The sequence below is a fragment of the Lissotriton helveticus genome, chromosome 5_1, assembly GCF_964261635.1.
Source record: "Lissotriton helveticus chromosome 5_1, aLisHel1.1, whole genome shotgun sequence".
Lineage (NCBI taxonomy): Eukaryota > Metazoa > Chordata > Amphibia > Caudata > Salamandridae > Lissotriton > Lissotriton helveticus.
The window spans coordinates 2140269667-2140290161 of NC_136065.1; the positions used below are offsets into that span (position 1 = coordinate 2140269667).

The window sequence follows — 20495 nt, forward strand, 5'->3', positions numbered from 1 at the left end:
TCAGGCGAAAGCTCCAAACCGCTAGCCTCCCTTAAGTCATCAAAAGAATCCTCTTGAAGCTCACCCTCTTCGACTTCAGCTTCAGCCTCTCTATACCTACGCTCTTCAATAAGGTGCTGAGCTTCACGCCTCGATCTCTCCTTCAAGAGCGGCGGCATCGGATCCGCGTTCGACTCCGACGGAGCCGGAGCCGGCGTCGCGATCGGATCCGGGAGCACAGGCCAATGTTCTAGAGGTCGGACCGTCGTCATCGGCGTCGAAGACCTTGGCGGCGCCGAGAAATGCCAAGGCGGAGTCGGCGCAGGCATAAATGGAGCTGGAGCATAAGAATGGGGAATTTCCAGATTATATGCCAATGGATCCATGGGACCTGACGGTGCACCAGAGGGGTACAAAGCTCTTGAGTAGACGCCATACATCGCGTTCAAAAACTGTATAGGGTCTTGACCTGGAGCTGGAACGGGCAGGTAAGGTCCCACAGTATGCTCTCGTGGAGGCTCCGGATTCGCCTCCTTTTCTACAGCTGGATGAACCGGAGTCATCGAACCCTCAGGTAAAGGAGCCTCTTCTTCCTCTCGAGCCGGAGACGGCGCCGGAGAGGGATTCGATACAGGAGCCGGTGAATGCTCCGGCAACTCCAAGGGCGTGGCCTCACCTTCCGGATTCAGAATCTCTGGTGAAGGAGATACTTCATGTTTTCTATGTCTCCTCCTAGGCGACTTCGGTCTCGAATCCGAGTCTTTTCCAGAATGATGACGAGATCCATGTCTTTTCTTCTTATGCATATTTTTTGCTGATGTAGAAACATGTCCCAATGACGACTTCGAAGGCGACGCCGTGCGGGACCTCGATCTCTACCTCGTCCGCCTCGACCGCGACCTCGAAGTCTTCTTTTCCTTTTTACCTTTTAATTTGGCCACCAGAAGTTTCGCCTCTCTCTCAGGAAGGGCTTTCGGGTTCATCTTCTTGCAGGACGAACACCCCTGCACATCATGGTCCCAACTCAGGCACCAAATACAGTCTTCGTGCGGGTCTGTAATCGACATCATCTTTCCGCACTCCCCGCACGGCTTGAAACCGGTCTTCTTTGTAGACATCTTCAACAAGAGACAAAGAAGCAAGAAGACACCAGACAGATAAAACAGTAACAAAGTTACCAACAGCTACAGAGGATCCCTCGAAAACCGTCCGCGTCGACGACGCGGAAAAAAGGGAACTGATGTCATCACGCCGACGTGGGCCTATTATGGAGTCAGTAACGTCAGCGGGGCCGAACGCGATGCCGTGCTACTGTGACGTCGTCCACGTCGGCGCAAAGCTACAAAAAAGAATTTCCGAATGTTGCTGACGCAAGGGGATATTCACAAGGTGAGAAATCCACTGGCAGATGTAGCCATCAGAATTTATTTTACTTTGTTTCATAACATCTGGAAAACAGGTGAAAAAACAATGTTTGCTCCGCCCCCCGCTGACCTGAGTAATGAAGAGGATACACTCTAGAAAAATATAATCTTTGTGGTTCTCGTTCACCACCTTCTCGTCCACAAAATGTCGGGGCTCCAGAGTCGGGTGATCTAGAAAAAAAAACAGTCAGTAAGAAAACAACCAAACAGGAACTTAAAAACATTCTTTCACCAATATAGAGGAAATAACTCAGTTCTTAAGCTCAGCCATACTCTACCAGAGATGAAGCAACTGAAATCCAGACCTGCTAACGCCTTCCCACAAAACAGATTTATCCTGAAGTGAACAGTGTAGCTACCCTTCATTATGGACAATCTAGTCGTGGAACCCAGAGACCCAGCCACCCTCCATCGAAGAAGCAGCCGCCGATCACTAGATCCATCTATTCTCTTGATGAACAAGTTACTGGTACAGACAATACCTAGCTGCAGATTCCTTACAAACCAACCCATGACTTCCCGCTCTGCGGATTCATTTGATAGGGCTAGGGTTGCTCACTATTCAGGGCCTAGTTGTGATAATGCATTACCAAAGGTAAGTAACTTGTTCATTCGATAAAGACTTCTAGCTGCAGATTCCTTACCTTTGAATACATACCCAAGCCATACCATCCAGGTGAAGGGCTACAGAGAAGATTTTCAACACTAAAAAGTCCTGGGAACCAAACGGGCAAAATTCCTGTACATGCGGACCGGATTTCCCAGGCAGTGGTGCTTGGCAAACATGTGCAGACACCACCGTTGCTGCTTGGCAGATGTCCGGGACACCCCGAGCCAACGCTGTGGTCCCAGCTTTTCCTCCAGCAGAAAAGCCCTCAGGAAGTTGCTTTCTAGCCAGGCCGTGGCAGATTGTAATGCAGATAACGACCCAGGGCGAAATAGTCCGTTTCTGCACTGCCCGACCTTTTTTAGCTCCCACATAATCCACAAAGAGTTGGTCTTCCACCCGGAACTCTTTTGTGCAGTCAAGGTAGAGCGACAACGCTCTTTTTGGGTCCAGGCGATGGAGACAATGTTAGTCTTCAACAGGGATGGTCGGGGGGGGGCCAAAAAGGTGGGCTTTGTGATTGACCCAGATGGAATGGGGTGACTACTAAATGAAACAAAGGTGCGACGCACCACATTATCCACAACAGCCATCATGTAAGGATGTCTGCATGATAAAGCCTGCAATTCATTGACCCTCTGGGCAGAAGTTATCATCACGATAAAGGCCAGCCGGAAGGGGTAATAATGTAACCACTCCCCCCCCTTGTTTTCCTTTTGCAGAACTTATCATTTCCTACTTTACCCTGTGATCTTTTGCTGTGTGCATTTGCTCCATACTGGCTTTAATTCCGGTGCCACGTGTTGGTATCTATAGGTAAGCAGATGATATGACATATTAAAGTGCATAGCCAACCAAATTGACCACGGAGGGTCCTTTTTGAGATGTTGTAATCATCATAGCTTTAACCTAGAAGTGATTACCATATAATATTAATAAGGTCAGTTTAGGACCAACTAAGCCCTGCGAAGAACTGCAATACGTAGACCCCTATATGTCTCATTGTGTAACCAAGCTTATGGCCTTCTATGCTGTACCATAAATGTGGATATATAGTAAATGTGTATAACAATGATGTAAATAGGCCTCTATAGGTCCCTATAGATATGTATATAGATTTGTATATATGTATATAAATGATGCTCCCTATGTATGAATGTGCAGCGGTATTATCAGACTTCAGAAATTTAGAACACTAGCCCTATTTTATAAAATGTCAGAACTTATTCTGTAAACGTTTTTTGCACTGTAGATATAAACTTGTAAAATATCTCTTATATATATTTTTTACAGAAATATGATGGTACAGTCCTGAGGAAGACACAGTTGTGTCGAAACGCGTAGACAGGAAACCATCTTTTTATGTGTATTATATATGTACCTGATGTATGTCTAGTTTCATGCATATGCTATAATGCTGGAATATTTTATCATGTATCGATATAAATGTACTTAAATCCTTTTTATCATTTAAATCATGTTTTACAATAGAAATTAAAATACACTTAATGTGCAAAACGTTTTTTCAGTTCTTTCTTAATTAGTACTTCCAAACTATGTTTGGGTAATGTTATTGTCCATGTGCTAGTGTTCCATTAAGATTTTGCCTGGGTATTTTACTCACATAAACCACTCAAAGGGAGCACACATGAGAAATGTGAGGACCAAATTAAGGTCCCACAGTGGCGTGACACAAGACATAGGTGGAAACACATGTACAAGCCCTTCTAAAAACCAATTTATAATAAGGGATTTGAATTAAGAGAGTTGGTCAGGCAGCCGCAAGAAAGCAGAGAGAGTAGAAAGATAACCCTTGAGAGTAGCCAAGGCAAGGGTAAGAATAAAGAGAAGAATATTATACAGGGAATCAGAAAGATGGTCAATAGACTTTTCTGTATAATATTTTACAAATGTTTGCCAACGGCAGGCGTATACTGCCTGGCTGCCAAAATAACATCACATACTTCGGGAGAAAGTTTGAAAGTTGTCAACTGTTGTGGCTCAATCACCACGCAAGGAGGCAAAGAGTTGACAGGTTTGGGTGGAGGACCGTTCCCTGCTGCTGTGACCGAAGATCCTCTCGAAGGGGCCGCCTGATCCGAGGATCGACACTCATTCAAAGAAGCTCTGGATACCAGACTCCCCGTGCCCAGTCCGGAGCCACCAGAATGAACTGGACCAGGTCACTCTTGAGCTTCAGAACTCTGGGCAGGAGTGGTATGGGCAGAAAGGTGTACAGGAGGCGTGAGCTCCACCTGCGACAAAAAGCGGTGCCGAGCGATAGCTGCCTTCGAAACTCTAGAGCGCAAAAGTCAAAGTCAAAGTCAGAGGAACTTATTGAGTGCACATATCACCAGAAAGGTCTTGTGGCGCTTGCGGAGACTCCAGTGGACTGGTGGTCATATCCAGACAGCGTTATTTCTGATCAAATAGCCATGTTTTTAATTCCTTCCGAAAGCGCTTGTTATCCGCAATGGAGGGAAGGTGAGACAGAAGTATATTCCAGAGGTAGGGGGCAAGAACAGAGAAAGATCATCTCCCGTTTCGGACAGTGCGGACTCGCACTGGAATGAGAAGAGATTTATAACTGGATCTTAACATTCTTTTAAGCTTTTTTGCTAGATAACCAGGTTCAGTACCATATATGATCTTATGGGTGAGGCATAAGATTTTAAAATGGCCTCTCTTTCTTACCGGAAGCCAGTGAGGGACCTCAGACTGGGGGTTGAGGGGGACCTAGGTGGAAGATTTAGGATAAGTCTGGCAGCAGTGTTCTGCAGGATCTGCAATTTGGAAAAGAGATCTTCATTTAGGGAAGCTAATAAGGCATTCCCATAGTCAGGACGACTTACAATTAGACCCTGTACCAGAGGTTTCCTGGCTTCAATAGGTAACCATTTAAAGATTTTACGTAGTTTTCGCAGGATCCCATAGCAGGTGCCCAGCACAAGATTAACATGATTTTTCATGGACAGCTTGTTGCCAATAGTTATTCCAAGATTACGGAATGTTTGTTTAGGGGTTGGGCATGGGCCCAATGCCTGGGGCCACCAATTGATGGACCAATACTCTTCGGCCCTGCCAAACAGGATGATCTCGGTCTTGCTACCGTTGAGGTGTCGTTTTTATTGCCCATCCAGTTGTTAATATGGATCATACAGTTTTTAAACCGAATCATTGTGTCTGTAGGGTCGGGACCGAACGGCTGAGTGTCATCAGCATATGACAGCCTCAAAACCATAGGACCGGATTATCCTGGCCAAAGGTGTTACATAGAGGTTAAAAAGCATAGGGCTCAGGATTGATCCCTGGGGAACTCCTATGCTGACTGGCCTACTGCATGAGGCAAGGGTATCTATGTGTACAGTGGTTGAGTGGTCCCTTAGGTAGTTTTTGAACCAGGGCTCTCCTACCTCCCAGAGCCGCTGTTCTAAAATGCAGTGGGAGATGGTGTCGAAAGCGGCTGACAGGTCCAAAAGAACCAGCATAGCCGATTCTCTTTTATCCAGGGCCAGCCTGATGTTAGCAACCATCTCCACTACTGCCGTTGTGTTACTATGTGCCCAACGAAACGCTGATTGCGATGAATCAAGAAGTCCGTTGATTTCCTGATGGGCGGTAAGTTGTTTATTTACCAATGATTCAAGCGCCTTCCCGAAATGAGGCAGCAGCGAGATGGGTCGGTAATTACCTGGTACCCTGGGATCTGAGGTAGGCTTTTTCACAATGGGCTTAACTTGAGCTGTTTTCCATTTGGTTGGGGCCAGAGCTTGGTCAAATGACATATTGAAAATCTCTGTTAGATTTGCTTTAAACAGAGGTGCTAATTTCGTGAATAAACGCTGACATTGCAACTTCTCTTTGGAGAACAGATCCGCAAGGCATTGACAGCAGAGTTCATCCACCCTGGCGTTCAGAGAACCTGCCAGGTGTTGAACCACCAGAGTTATGCCCAGCTGTTCCAGAGATGCTGAGCCTCCTGACAGAGGGTCCACAACCCCACTCTGCTTGTTGAAGTACCACATGGTGGTGTTGTCCATGAACACCTGCACTAACTTCCCCTTGACAGAGGGAAGAAATGCTTTTAATGCTGACCGGACCACCCGAAGCGCCAACAAATTGATGTAGAGAACCGACCCCGCTAGAGACCAGTGTTCCCTGAGCTCCACCTCTCCCAGATGGCCCCCACATTCTAGGAGTGACACATATGTCACAACTGTGATATCTGGTTGGGGAAGGCAGAGGGGTCTGCCTCTGACCCAATCGCAGTTCATCAACCACAACTGCAGGTCTTTTGCAGTTCCCTCCAAGATCTGGACAGCATCGGAGAGATTCCCCTGAAGCTGCGCCCAATGGAACTGCAGATCCCACTGCAAAGACCGCATACCATATGGCGTAATTTACCAATAGGATGCATAAAGCCATGAGTCCCAGCAGCCTCGGTCATTCTCCCGCAATCCAAGATAGAAGCTGAAACACCGGTATCCTATCTTGACTATACTGGACTTGCTGCTCGGGAGGATTAGCCCGAAACTGCAGAGTGTACAGAACAGCTCGATGAAAGGGAGCATCTGAAAAGGAGTAAGGTGTGACTTTGGCACGTTTATAGAGAACCCTAACGAATGCAGGAGCTTCGTTGTAGTCTGGAGGAGGGAGGCGACCGCCTGGTGCGAAGGTGCCTTTAACATCAGTGATCGAGAAAGGGTCAGACTGACACCCCCAACCTGCGCAGATGAGCTGCGACCACCACCATCACCTTGGTGAAGACCCGAGGGGTGCTAGAAATGTAAGCACGGTGAAGACTCTTAGATTCCCTATCTGGAGGAGCTGAAGGGAATGTGCCATGGGACGTTTAAGCCTGAACCACCAAGCTCTCAGGGGTGGGGTGTTGGCTGAGGAACCTTTAATCACCCAGTGCAGGGCTATGGGGGCGTGCAACTGTCCTATTCACAGGAGAACCTGTGCTAGACTTGCACAAAATGCCTAGAAGGACATCTGTCAGTGCTTAATTAAAGGGCAATAGGAGTTCAGACGTGGAAGCCCCAGGATGGAGCACCTTGGTCAAGAGATTAGTCCTCATCTGCACAGAAGGCAGCTTCAGGCCAAGGACCTCTGCTTCCCTCCTCACCACCATAGGATAAGATGCCCCCTCCTCCGTAGCTCCACTAGGTGGAGAGAGTAAACCAGTATCTGGAGTAGTATCCAGTCCACTGGCTTCCCCAAGATCCTCATACCAGTCCAACTGTTCCACAGGAACATCTAGTTGTGGTTCTAAAGGATCCATAAACCTCTCCCGATCCTCAGCCATGCCTGAAACGTCCTCAAAATGCACAGGCAACAACGTAAAACCTCAGAGTTCTGCCAGCGTCGATCCAACTCCAAATCGTCAGGTATCAGGATAGGGCTGGCACCGCCGGTGGGCGTCAGAGGGTCAGACGCTGGGGAAGGTCACAGAGGCACGACCGGCGTCAACCTAGATCCAAAATTGGATCCATGAGACCCCACAGGTGCCATGACCGGAGCCGATGGCTGATCCAGTAGGCACACCGGAGGGGTCTGCCCGCTCAAATACGCAGTGCATGACTTCATAAAATTCCTTAATTTGAGCGGGGGGTCTCTCTGGCTTCAAGAAATTGGGGGACGCGTGGATTCAAATCTGGCTCCGGCTCTGCAGAACAGTCCCCAGAGCGTTGATGTCCCTTATCTGTCTCGTCGGCAGATTAGGTGAAGTCGAAGCCCGTTTGGGTGGCTTCTTTTTGTGCCTCTTCCTCGAGTGCCCCAAGGACCTCGAGTGAGATGAAGAGGAGGACTTGGGGCTCATGGAGCAGTCCCACAACCTTCTTTTCCTCTAATGGTACCGGAATTTCTGAGGAGTTGCGCTCAACAGTGTTGACTGCAGGGCCGCAAGGAGCTTCAATGATCACTCACATAAGGCATTTGGAGCCAGGGCCCAGCAATCCGAGTAGGACTGCCGTGGTTGTGCTTGAGGCACCACAAGCAGACGAAGTGGAGGTCGGTTACTGACATGGTGCGGTGACCAGTGCCACAAGGTTTGAACCCTGTATGTCTAGATGACATCCTCGACACACAAGAAAAAAAATCGACACAAGTCAAAAAAAGCCTGTCAAAAAAGACAGAGGGGTAGCTCTTCTTTGGATTAGCGCCTAACCAGAGCAAAAAGAAAAGAATTGACGTCAGCGCACCTGGGTAGTGGCTGTATAGGTGACTGCGATATCATAATCGATACGGACGTCACGTGGAGCTCGAATGGAGCCACCTGATGGAGCACAGGAGTACTGCTCACGCAAAAGTTTCAGATACAACTTGATGTCCGGGAAATTCAAAGGTGAGGAAGCAGCAGCTAGAAGTCCCTAGCAGATAGATTAGCCATAGAGCCTGCAATTACAGCCATCCCTAGCAGACAGTAACTGACCCTGAGAACCTGCAGATCTGGCCATCTTGCAGCAGACACAAATTAAGGATGGAAAGTACAGACGAAAACATCCTCCAACAGGCAGGAAGGAACGATGGAACCTGTAGATACGGCCATCCTTCAGCAGACTGCAAGTAACCATGGAACCAGCGAATACCACCATCATCCAGCAGACAGGTAGTAACCATGGAAACTGTAGATACTGCCATCCTCCAGCAGGCAGGCAGGAACTATGCAACCTGCAGACGCGACCATCCTGTAGCAGACAGGATGTAACCTTGGAGCTCACCAAGCTAATGCTACTTTCTAGAAACTAAATTAGGGATCTATCGAATTTGCAATGGCATAACAGGTAAAAACTAGCCTCTAAAGCCATCGTTCCTGCCTTTCTTCACCAGACAAAAACTAGCCCAGTATTTATTAATTTATTGCACGTTTTATACAGAACTCCTGCATGTGCAATACTTTGCAATAACCTGGAAGGGCAAAATAGAGAGAACAGTAAAGTAGGTCACCTTTAGCAAGAGTGACTGTAGGAGGCTGGCTTAGTATATGGTGCTCACTTATGTAAGTGTAGCACCCTGCACTAATCCAGACGACCCTTATGGTGATTTTGGATGTCTTAGGCAACCTTAGAAAGCTCTATACGTGGTAGCTGTGGAGAGCTGCCGTCAGGCTCAGTCCAAAAGTAGTGTAAAGCAGCTTGTTTTATCAGTACCTAATCTTATAGTGTAGGTTAAGTGAAAAAGAACCACACAGTGTAGTTATAAAAAATATGTATTTATTGTAAACACTTATTATAAACACTTATTAACACATTGCAATATCTCCTACCCGGAGGCATAATCACAATACTTTGATAATAGAACTCATAAGTAGCACAAATACACAGTGGTCGCCAGGGAGAGACCAACCACAACCCAAGTCGAGACTAGAAGAGCAGGGGACCCAGGGAACCACCCAAGGTAAGTACCCAGGAAGCCCACGGAGGCTGTGTGCAGAGTGGAAATGCAGCCTTTGTTTTGAAGAAGGACCCTTTCCAGTGGACCCTGAAGAAACCCAGTGGAAGATAGAAGGTTGGAGAGTCACCCCACATATGGATACCCCAGGAACCAGCATACCTACACCAGGGAAGCTGGGTGCAAAGGTGCGAAGTGACATCAGAAACTGCCGTAGACCACAATGGAGGTCTTCAGAAAAGATGTCGCTGGCAAAGAAGGCGAAAGAGTCCTGTGGAATCCAAGGGTGGGTTCTTGAAGAAGAGTACTTGCAAGCAGAGGGGACAGAGTCTATGCCACTCAGGAGTGTCTAGGAAGCACGGAAGACCAATGACCGCCAATGACAGAAGATGCAGGGGAGTGGACAGTGACCTTGTCGCTGCAGCTGTGAGGACCAGGCGACGCGGTCGAAGACCAGGAGCCATTCACGAGCTGTCCCATGTGGGAAGCCGCGAGCCAGGGAGTCCGTGTTGGGTGGGAGCACCAACAGGCCTTGACAGCTACAACTGCCGTGGAGAACAAAGAAATAGCAACGTTGGGACCAGCAAGGTCCAAGGGACTCACTACAAGCATGAGAGTCAGTAGAGACCCCAAGCAAGCAGGGGAGCCTACTGGAGCAGATGACCCTCAAGAGCACACACAGACCGAAGGCACAAGAATTGCAAGAGAACCGTAAGCAGCTCACGAAAGATGCAGGCACACGGTGCAGAGGATGCAGTGATGACAAAGATCTTGGCAGGAAGAGATGCTGGAGGCTGGAGCTTCTAGGATCCCGAAAATCTCTGGAGAAGATAGTCAACAAGCCTTGGAAACTGCAAGTGGAGGTGTGCATAGGGGTGCTGTTCCACCGATTCCGATGAAGGATACTGGCCTCAAAATTAGCGAGAAGACAGTGCAGGCCTTGAGGGAGTTGCAGAAGCACCACCTGTGTTGCTGGGCCTTCCGAAGTCTGGAGGACGTCAGGAGCAGCAGACTGGTCAGCTTAATTGCGGTGCCTGCAGATGCAGGGGAGTGACTACTTCACTGCAAGGGAGATTCCTTCAGGTGTCTTTGATGCCCACAGGCCTGGAAAAGAACCTGGATGAAGAATGGGCACAGACGACGCAGAAGACTGTCAGGACGACGAAACCAGGAGCAGCAGGAGTCTTCCGAAATGCAGTCGTAGTTCCCAGAGCAAAGCCCAACAAAGTCCAAAGTGCCCAGACAGTAGAAGTAGTTTCGGATCTGAATCTTGTCCCACAACGAATCTGACGAGCCACCCACAGGTAAGCCCTTAAGTACCCAAAGGGTTGGGACGATTCAGGAGTCCCTCCCAGAGGAGGGACTGGACAGAGGGGAGGATACTCCCATGTCTTTTGTCCAGTTTTGTGCCAGAGCAGGAGCCAACGGCTCCATGAACTGGTTTCAACTGGAGGATGCAAGGAGTGCACCAAATAAGTCCCTTAAAGCAGTCTGGTGGCGCTGGCAAGCACCCGCACCCCAGCCTAATAGACTAAGTCCTGTCTGGGAGGTGATCACACCTCCATGTGACAGGAAACCTATTGTTCTACCTTCCCCTGCTCAAGCTCAGCCCAGCAGCAGGAAGGCAGAATCATGCCACGCAGCACTAGATTGCTTGCCCACGAAAGGCTGGTACCGAGAATACAGGAGGGCTCCCAAGGGGAGCCCCCCAGTACATGGGATCCTGCATCCAACACTGAAATCTGTAGTGGGGAAGAATTCAAACATGTTTGATACCAAACATGATTGGTTTCGGAGCAGCCAATATATAGGTATAAATGTCGTAATTGACTTGATGTCCACTATATGTATAAAATGGCTGACCACACCTACAAAGCCTGGAGAATCGACTCGTGGGTTTGTAGGGGGTGTCCTGCTCATGCAGGGCACCCTCACACTTATAACCTAGCACTCTGCCTTATGGATTAAAAGGCCTACCCTAGGGGTGACATAGGTTTAAATGCAGTGACCTCACATATAAGGACACTTATCTTTGGTGAGTGGTGCTAGCAACAGCTCACACAGGTTGCAATGGCAGGCCTGTAGTCACAGTTTGAGTGATCTCTCATGGGTGGCATAATACATTCTGCAGACAGTGGGAGACCCCTGGTTTCACCTTTCATCTGTTTAAGCCATAAGAGGGGCTTATAGTCTGTCTAAACATTGAAGTGAGTGCCAAACAGGAATGGCCTCAAAGTCTTCAAGGCTCAGACCACAGAAAAGGCCTCCCTCTCAATAGCCGACCAATGTTTATAAAAGCTACTGGCTGGTCCTGGCCCTCTGCATTATGTTGTGACAAAACAGCTCCTACCCCTATCTCAGAAGCATCTGTTTGGACAATGAAGGTTTTGGAGTAATCAGGGCTTTGCAGAATGGGAGCAGTGCACTTGGCCTGCTTCAGGTCCTCGAATATCTTTTGACAGCTAACTGTCCAATGGAATTTCTTAGGTATTCTTTTGGAAGTGAGATCATTAAGGGGAGTCACATTTGACCCTCAACAAACATCCTGTAGTACCCAGTCAGGCCCAAGAAATCTCTGACCAAAGTTTGTGTAGTTGGAGCAACCCAGTCCATTATGGATTGGATTTTGCTCTCCAATGTTTGAACTTGGCCTCCACGTACCAGGTGACCCATGTATACAACCTTACTCTGGCCTATCTGGCACTTTGTAGCCTTTGGCAGGGCCTCTAGAACATGTCTGAGGTGGACCAGGTGATCCTCCCAGGTGGAGCTAAAGACAGCAATATCATCTAGATATGCTGCACTATAGGGTTCCAGGCCTGGAGACAAATTGATAATGCCCACTAGGGATTGAAAATACAGTTTTTGGCTTGGTATCCTCAGACAGTCTGATTTGCCAGCAGTCAGGTGAAATGCACTTAGATACTTGCCTGAGGCCAAAGTATCAGCAAGCTGATCTGCCCTTGGAATTGGATGGGCATCAGTCCTAGTGCCTGCATTGAGGCCTCTGTAATCCATACAAAACCTCATCTCTCTCTTACCAGCTTTGGTGTGAGGTTGTGGAACAAGGACTACTGGACTAGCCCAAGGGCTAGCCGAAGGCTCAATGACCCCATCTCCAGTATCTTTTGGACCTCAGTCCTGATTCCGTCTCTGACATTGTCAGACTGTCTGTAAATTCTGTTCTGCACATGCAGACTTCATGGGTACACCAGGTGGTTTGACTGAGTCAGAGAAAACATGTGGGGAAACTGATTGAGGACTTACCTGCAATTGGCTCGCTGTTGGTCAGTGAGGCTGCCTGCTAAGGCCCTCAGCTGACCCATCAACAGGGTCCTGAGAGAGGAGATCAGGGAGAGGGTCACTCTCTTCCTCCTGTTCCTCAGCCCTGTGAACAACAGGTTTTAGGCAGCTCACATAAAATACCCTGTGGGGACTTCTAGGAGTACCTAGGACAACCAAATAGGAGACCTCACCTTTTTTCTCATGAATGGTGTGGGGGCCACTCCACTTGTCCTGGAGAGCTGCTGATGCCACAGTCTCCAAAATCGACACTTTCTATCCTGGCTGGTAAACAGTCAGTACAGCCTTTGGGTCATGCCAAGCTTTCTGAAGCTCCTGGCTGGCCTCAAGGTTTTGCTGGCCTTCAATTACTCAGCCAAACGTGAATGCAGGCCAAGTATATAGTCTACAATATCCTGTTTAGGAGGCTTGAGAGGCTGATCATAGCCCATCTTAAACAGACACACTGGACCCCTAACTGGATGCCCAAACAGTAATTAAAATGGGCTAAAACCAACCCCCTTCTGTGGAACCTCTTTGTAGGCAAAGAGAAGGCAGGGTAGTAAGACATCCCATTTTCACCTGAGCTTTTCTGGGAGCCCCATAATCATACCCTTGAGTGTCTTGTTGAACCTTTCAACAAGCCCATTGCACTGTGGATGGTAGGGTGTGGCAAACTTGTAGTTTACTCCACATTCTTTCCTCATAGAAGTAATATAACTAGACATGAAGTTTGTACCTCTGTCTGTTAAGACCTCCTTAGGGAAACCAACTCTGAAAAAGACCCCCACGAGCTGTAGTGGCACTAAGGGGAATAGCCTCTGAATACCTAGTGGCATTGTCTACCACCACAGGATGTAACTGTGTCCCGCTGTTGTTGGGAGGGTTTAATGGACCAACAATGTCTATCCCTAACCTCTCAAAGGGAACCCCAACCAATGGAAGTGGAATTAATGGGTCTTTTGTAGTGCCACCGGACTTACCACTGTCTTGGCAAGTGACAGAGGAGCGACAAAATTCTTTCGTGTCTTGAGACATATGTGGCCAGTGAAAATAAGGGACAAGCCTGCCTCAAGTCTTGCTTTGCCCAAGATTTCCTGCAAGGGGATTGTCATGAGCCAGGGGCAGAAGAAAACCCCTGCACTTCTGAGGGATTACCAACACTCCTGGTGGCACCAGTCTTGAGGTTGCTACACTCAGTGAACAAGAGCCCATCTTCCCAATAAATCATATGGAATCCACTGACATCCCCTGCAGCAGCTTGCTGTCCGAGCTGTTTAAGAGAGGGACAGGATTTCTGCTCCAAACTCAAGTCTGCCCTGGAAGGCCCTCTTCCCCCAAGAACTCTGCCTGGGCAGGCGCACGTTCCTCCACAGGGACTGAGATCATCTTCCTCAGGAGACGGATCCTCACTGGGAGTTTGGGAGGTCGATACATCTTTACCATTCCTGCTTCTACTCTTAGGAGCCAGCTGCTCCATTCTTTCAGGATCCAGTGCTCCCTCCGTGCTTAGCTGTTTGGCCTGAGCCCTGGTGAGTGCAAATGCACTGGCAGAGATTACCATCATCGCTGCATGTGTCCTGAACTCCACTTCAGACCAGGCTGAAGTTTCAAGATCATTGCCCAACAGACATTCTACAGGTAGGTCTGGAGAAACTACAACTCTTTTAGGGCCAGTACCCCTCCCCATCTGAGATTCACAACTGCCAAGGAGTGATCAGCCCTGACATTGCTAGCGTTGGTCACTTGGTACAAATGACCAAGTATGATCTGTTCAGGGGACACATTTTTCTCTGTCACCTTTATGACACTGGCCCATGTGTCCCTGTTAGCCATAGCTTCATTTCCATGAATCAAAGGCTGCTGCCTGTACTTGCCCAAGTTAGTGGGACTTACTAGTAAAGTGGCAAGATATATGCCACTGTCACAGACCAGGACAGCCTGAGTGGGACTTCTGACTAGGCCAGAACCTAAGGTTAACCCAACTAATCCCTTGGGAGCTGTATGGCAACTTGTACTGGTGCTAGGGGGCGCAGTTGCCTTAGGGGCAGTGGTAGAAGCTTCCTTGGTGCTGGCCTTAGGACAATAAGAATCCCTTAGCCTACTGCCTTTTTCCTTACACCGATAGCATCAAGGTTTCTTTTTCCCAATGTTGGAGTTTTGATACTCACCCCCAGAGGCAGGTTTTTGGGGCCCTTGAGAAGACTCCTTTTTTGTCTTTACCCTTCTCCCCACCCTTCTTTTGGGCCTTAGAAAAATATTGCTTCTTCAGGTCACCTCCACCACCATGGTTTTTCTGCTTAACCAAGGTGCAGTCCAATTTGTCAGCCTTCTTTCCAAATTCTTGGGGAGAGGTCAGTTCATAGTCCACCAGGTACTGGAGCAGTTGTTGATTCTGACAATTATTAAGGATGCGCTCCCTCATCAACAAATTGTACAATCCCTTATAGTCCTGTACCTTGCTTCCATGAAGCCTGCCTTCCAGAGCTTTAGTAGCATTGTCAATGAAATTAACCCAGTCTTGAGTGTGTGCCTTCTGAGTGTCCCTAAACTTAACTCTGTCCTGTTCAGTGGTTGAGCCAAATCCATCTAAGAGGGCACTCTTTACGACAGAGTAATTGTTAGCATTATCTTCTCCAACAGTGAGTAGCTTGTCTCTACCTTTGATAGAAAAGGAGAGCCACATAATAGTTGCCCACTGCCACCTAGAAGGGGCTATCCTGCTCAGGTTCCTAGTATCAAAGCAGGGTTCCCTGGCTCTAGGTACCATAGTGCTGCCACTATGGGACTTTAGTCCCAAATTCTTCCTAGCCCTCTGGACTTCCAGGGTCTATTTATGAAGGGCCGACTGGTCTTGCTTGAGCTTGAGTCTAACTCTCTCAAGTTTAATCAGATGGAATTCTCTCTCTAAAGAGTCCTCCCTCTTGCTAGAGATGGAGGTACATATGGAACTGACAGACGAAGAATTGGAATGGACAGAGGAGGATCTAGACCTCTCCTGCATTCTCTGTACCCTCACAGGAGAAACAAAGGTCGCACTACCTCTAGGGACACCTTCTGTACCATCTGTACTTTTCCCTGGGGAATCATGAGTTCACCAGGGTGGGTCCATCAGCTTCAAGTTCAAGTTCAGGAATTTGTATAGCGCGCTACTCACCCAGAGGGTCTCAAGGCGCTTGAGGGGATGATCGGTGAATTAGTTATCGAAGAGCCAGGTTTTTAGCTGTTTTCTGAAGGAGAGGTGGTTCTGTGTAGTGCGGAGGTGAGTGGGGAGAGAATTCCAAGTCTTGGCCGCTAAGTAGGAGAAGGATCTTCCTCCCATGGTGGATCTATGGATGCGCGGAATTGCGGCGAGGGCTTGATTGGATGATCGTAGTTGGCGGGTGGGTGTGTAGAAGGATAGTCGTGTGTTGAGGCATTCTGTTCCGAGGTCGTAGAGAGCTTTGTGTGCGTGGGTGAGGAGACGGAATGTGACTCTCTTGTTTACGGGAAGCCAGTGGAGGTCTTTCAGGTGACCGGAAATGTGGGTATGACGGGGTATGTCCAGTATGAGTCTGGCTGAGGCGTTTTGGATGCGTTGGGAGTTTTTTCTGTAGTTTGGCTGTGGTTCCGGCGTAAAGGGTATTTCCATAATCCAGTCGGCTAGTGACCAGTGCGTGGGTGACTGTCTTTCTTGTTTCGGTGGGGATCCAACTGAATATTTTTTTGAGCATGCGTAGGATGTTGAAGCATGAGGATGAGACGGCGTTGACTTGTCTGGTCATCGAGAGGGAGGAGTCTAGGATGAAGCCCAGGTTACGTGCGTGATCTGTAGGTATGGGTGCTGTGCCCAGGGCCGGTGGCCACCATGAGTCGTCCCAGGCAGAGGGGGACGATCCTAAGATGAGGACTTCCGTTTTGTCCGAGTTTAGTTTTAAGCGGCTGCTCTTCATCCAGTCGGCTACTTCTTTCATTCCTTCGTGTAGATTGGTTTTGGCGGTGTTAGGGTCTTTGGTGAGGGAGAGGATCAGCTGGGTGTCGTCTGCGTAGGAGATGATGTTGAGGTTGTGTTGTCGCGCGATGGATGTGAGGGGACTCATGTAAACGTTGAAGAGAATGGGACTGAGCGATGATCCTTGCGGTACGCCGCAGATGACTTCGGTGGCCTTTGATTTGAATGGGGAGAGGCGGACTCTCTGGGTTCTTCCTGCGAGGAACGAGATGATCCAGTCCAGAGCTTTTCCTTGTATTCCGACGTTGCTGAGGCATTGTATGAGGGTGCTGTGACAGACTGTGTCGAAGGCTGCGGAGAGGTCAAGTAAGATGAGGGCAACTGTTTCTCCGTTGTCCAGTAGTGTTCGGATGGCGTCTGTAGCTGCGATGAGGGCGGTTTCGGTGCTGTGTTTGGCTCGGAAGCCGGATTGTGATGGGTCGAGCGATTTGTTGGATTCGAGGAAGGCTGACTATTGACGGCTTTCTCGATGACTTTGGCCGGGAAAGGGAGGAGTCAGATGGGGCGGTAGTTCTTAAGGTCCGAGGGGTCTGCTGTGGGTTTCTTCAGGAGGGCGCTGAGTTCGGCATGTTTCCAGCTTTCCGGGAAGGTTGCGGAGTTGAGGGAGCAGTTGATGACATCGCGGAGATGGGGTGCGATGATGGAGTCTGCTTTGTTGAAAATGTGGTGGGGACATGGGTCGGTTGGTGAGCCTGAGTGGATGGAGTTCATCAGGCGGATGGTGTCTTCTGTAGTGATTGGCTTCCAGGCGTAGAGGTTGTGAGAGTGCTGTTTTGGTTCGGAGGTGGGTGGAGTGGTCTGTTGATCGGTCTGGTTTTCAAAGCTGTTGTGTATGTCGGCGATTTTGTTGTGGAAGAAAGAGGATAAAGAGTCGCAGAGGTCTTGGGAGGGAGTGATGTGGTTGGTGCTGGTGATGGGGTTGGTAAATTCTTTGACGATGTTGAATAGTTCTTTGCTGTTGTGGGTGTTGTTGTCGAGTCGATCCTTGAATGCGGATTTCTTGGAAGATTGGATCAATTGGTGGTGTTTGCTAGTGGCGTCTTTGAAGGTGGTCAGGTTGTCAGTGGTTGGGTTTTTTCTCCAGGTTTTCTCGAGGGTACGACATAACTTTTTGGATTTTTTAAGGTCATTGTTGAACCAGGGGGCTTTTTTGCTGCCATGTTTGATCTGGTGGTTTTTCAAGGGTGCTAATTCGTCAGCGCTGTGGGTGATCCATTGTGTGAGTTTGGTGGCAGCTTGGTTTGGATCCGATGATATGGTTGGAGGGTTTTGGTTAAGCGATGTGAAGAGTTGGTCGGTGGTGATTTTGTTCCAGTTTCTTCGAGGAATAGGTTGTGGGGGGTTGTGGGTCGAGGTATTTTTGTAGCTGAAGTGGACGCAGCTGTGGTCAGTCCAATGGAGAGTTGTGGTGTGATCGAAGGAGATGTGTTTGCTGGAGGTGAAGATAGGGTCGAGCGTGTGTCCGGCTAGGTGGGTGGGGGTGTCAACAAGTTGTTTGAGTCCGAGATTGGCCAAGTTGTCCAGAAGGGTGGTTGTGTTGCTGTCGTTTTTCTTTTTCAGGTGGTAGTTGAGGTCACCCAGTAGGATGTAGTTCTCGGATGTGAGGGCATGTGGGCTGATGAAGTCAGTGATGTCTTCGTTGAATTTTGTGCGGGTTCCTGGTGGTCTGTAGATGAGGGTGCCTCTGAGTGTGGTCCTGGGGTCGGTGTGGATCTGGAAGTGAAGGTGTTCGGCGGTCGCGAGGTTGACGTCGGAGCTGGTCGTGATTCGGATGGTGTTCTTATGGACGATGGCGATACCTCCTCCTGTTTGGATGGGGTGGTCTTTTCGTATAATCTTGTAATTGTCCGGGATGGCTATGGCGATGTCGGGTGCTGATGAGGCGTTCATCCATGTTTCGGTAAGGAAGGCGACGTCTGGTGATGTAGTGTCGAGTAGATCCCAGAGTTCGGTGGCGTGTCTGTGGACCGAGCGGGTGTTCAGCAGGATGCACTTCAGGTGGTTAGAGTCGGAGGTGTGTTTGGAGGAAGTGGATTTGGAGTGTGTCCTGATGCAGGTGAATTTGCAGGAGTGGCAGGCGAATGGTCCATGGGTGTGTCCTGGGGTAGCTTCGCAGCATTGTGGTGTGCGTCCGGGGTTGAGGGAAAGGAGGGTATCGGCGTTGTACGTTATGCGGGTGGAGAGGGTTTTGCAGGGACCAGGGGGTCTGGCTCTGGGCGCGGTCCAGGCGCGGACGGGCGTAGACGGGCTTACCTTTGGCGCGCCTTCGGCGCGCATGGGGCGCGACCGCTGCGCGTGACCGCTGCGCGCAGGAGCATTTGTCATAAATGGATAGTGGAAGGGGAGGGGCGAGGGAGGGTCAGCTGGGAGGCGGGAGCGGGGTGGAGCTACGGGCTAAGAAGCACAACAAACAACAAAATGGCTGCAACAGTTAGAAAGCGAAACTGGGCGAGACTGGGGCACAATCAGAGGCACAATCGAGCAAAAAGTACTTTATAATAAAACAATGTGAACAGAACAATGCGCAGATTGAAATGAGCGGCACTACATATGGCAATTACACAATGCAGGCAGCGGCAGCAATGCGGGGGTATAATAGCGCTAATGAGAGTCAGCAGAGCGAGCGGAGCGCAGACGCGGTGGTTATAGTCAGCTGGAAGGCGCTACGACACCGCAAATGTGCTTCAAAGCGCTCTGGTATCACAAATCACCAAGCCTTGGGAGCGTGGGGAAGCGACCTCTTCTGAGCGAGTCAGGAGAGTCACAGCGCGGGGATGGAGGTGCTGGTGTACAACTATCTGTGGGAGGGAGGGTCAGCTGGGAGGCGGGAGCGGGGTGGAGCTACGGGCTAAGAAGCACAACAAACAACAAAATGGCTGCAACAGTTAGAAAGCGAAACTGGGCGAGACTGGGGCACAATAAGAGGCACAATCAAGCAAAAAGTACTTTATAATAAAACAATGTGAACAGAACAATGCGCAGATTGAAATGAGCAGCACTATATATGGCAATTACACAATGCAGGCAGCGGCAGCAATGCGGGGGTATAATAGCGCTAATGAGAGTCAGCAGAGCGAGCGGAGCGCAGACGCGGTGGTTAGAGTCAGCTGGAAGGCGCTACGATACCGCAAATGTGCTTCAAAGCGCTCTGGTATCACAAATCACCAAGCCTTGGGAGCGTCGGGAAGCGACCTCTGAATTTAGTTAACTAGGGACAACTCCTCCTGACCCATCTTCTAGAGCATCCCCACCCACTTTGTCCTGCTCTTCTGACCTATCAGGATTCTGGAGGTCATCTAGGATAAGCAGTTCTAAGAGATGCTTAGTGGAGCGGTTACTACCGGTCTTTAACTTTTTAGAGGTACACAGGGTCCTCAGTTCCTGGGCCTTAAGACCACTGTATCTAGAGTGTCGGGGCCCACTGGGTTCCATAACTAAAGACATGGTGTCTTAGGTGTAGTGCGGTGTTGCTCCGATCTACCCTAGTGAAAACGAAACTTCCTACGATTAGAGAAAGGGTTCTGCTATACCCTTAACCAATCTAAAAGTCCGGTAGAACTTACTTGTCTACACATAGATTTTATATGGGTCTAATGCTAGTAATGGTTTTTCATTGAATCCACACCTAGATTAGCTGGTAAAACAGTGCAGGCTTAAATCCCACTGCTGCCACCAATGTAGGAGGCTGCCTTAGTGTAAGGTGCACACTCCTTTAAGTGAAGCACCCTGCACTAAGCCAGACAACCCTTATGGTGATTTTAGTGGTCTTAGAAAACAGTAGAAAGCTCTCCAAGTGGTAATGAGACCATTCAGCGGCCTG

At 49.1% G+C, this 20495-nt stretch overlaps 1 protein-coding gene across 2 annotated transcripts in view; it reads right to left on the reverse strand.

Moving 5' to 3' along the window:
* Positions 1 to 20495, reverse strand: part of PTPA (protein phosphatase 2 phosphatase activator) — a 416046-nt gene that overhangs the window by 149460 nt on the left and 246091 nt on the right. For both annotated transcript variants that reach the window (XM_078646251.1, XM_078646252.1), the window contains exon 8: positions 1474 to 1574. In XM_078646251.1, the coding sequence (XP_078502377.1) occupies positions 1474 to 1574 (101 nt within the window). The remainder of the gene's footprint in view (positions 1 to 1473; positions 1575 to 20495) is intronic.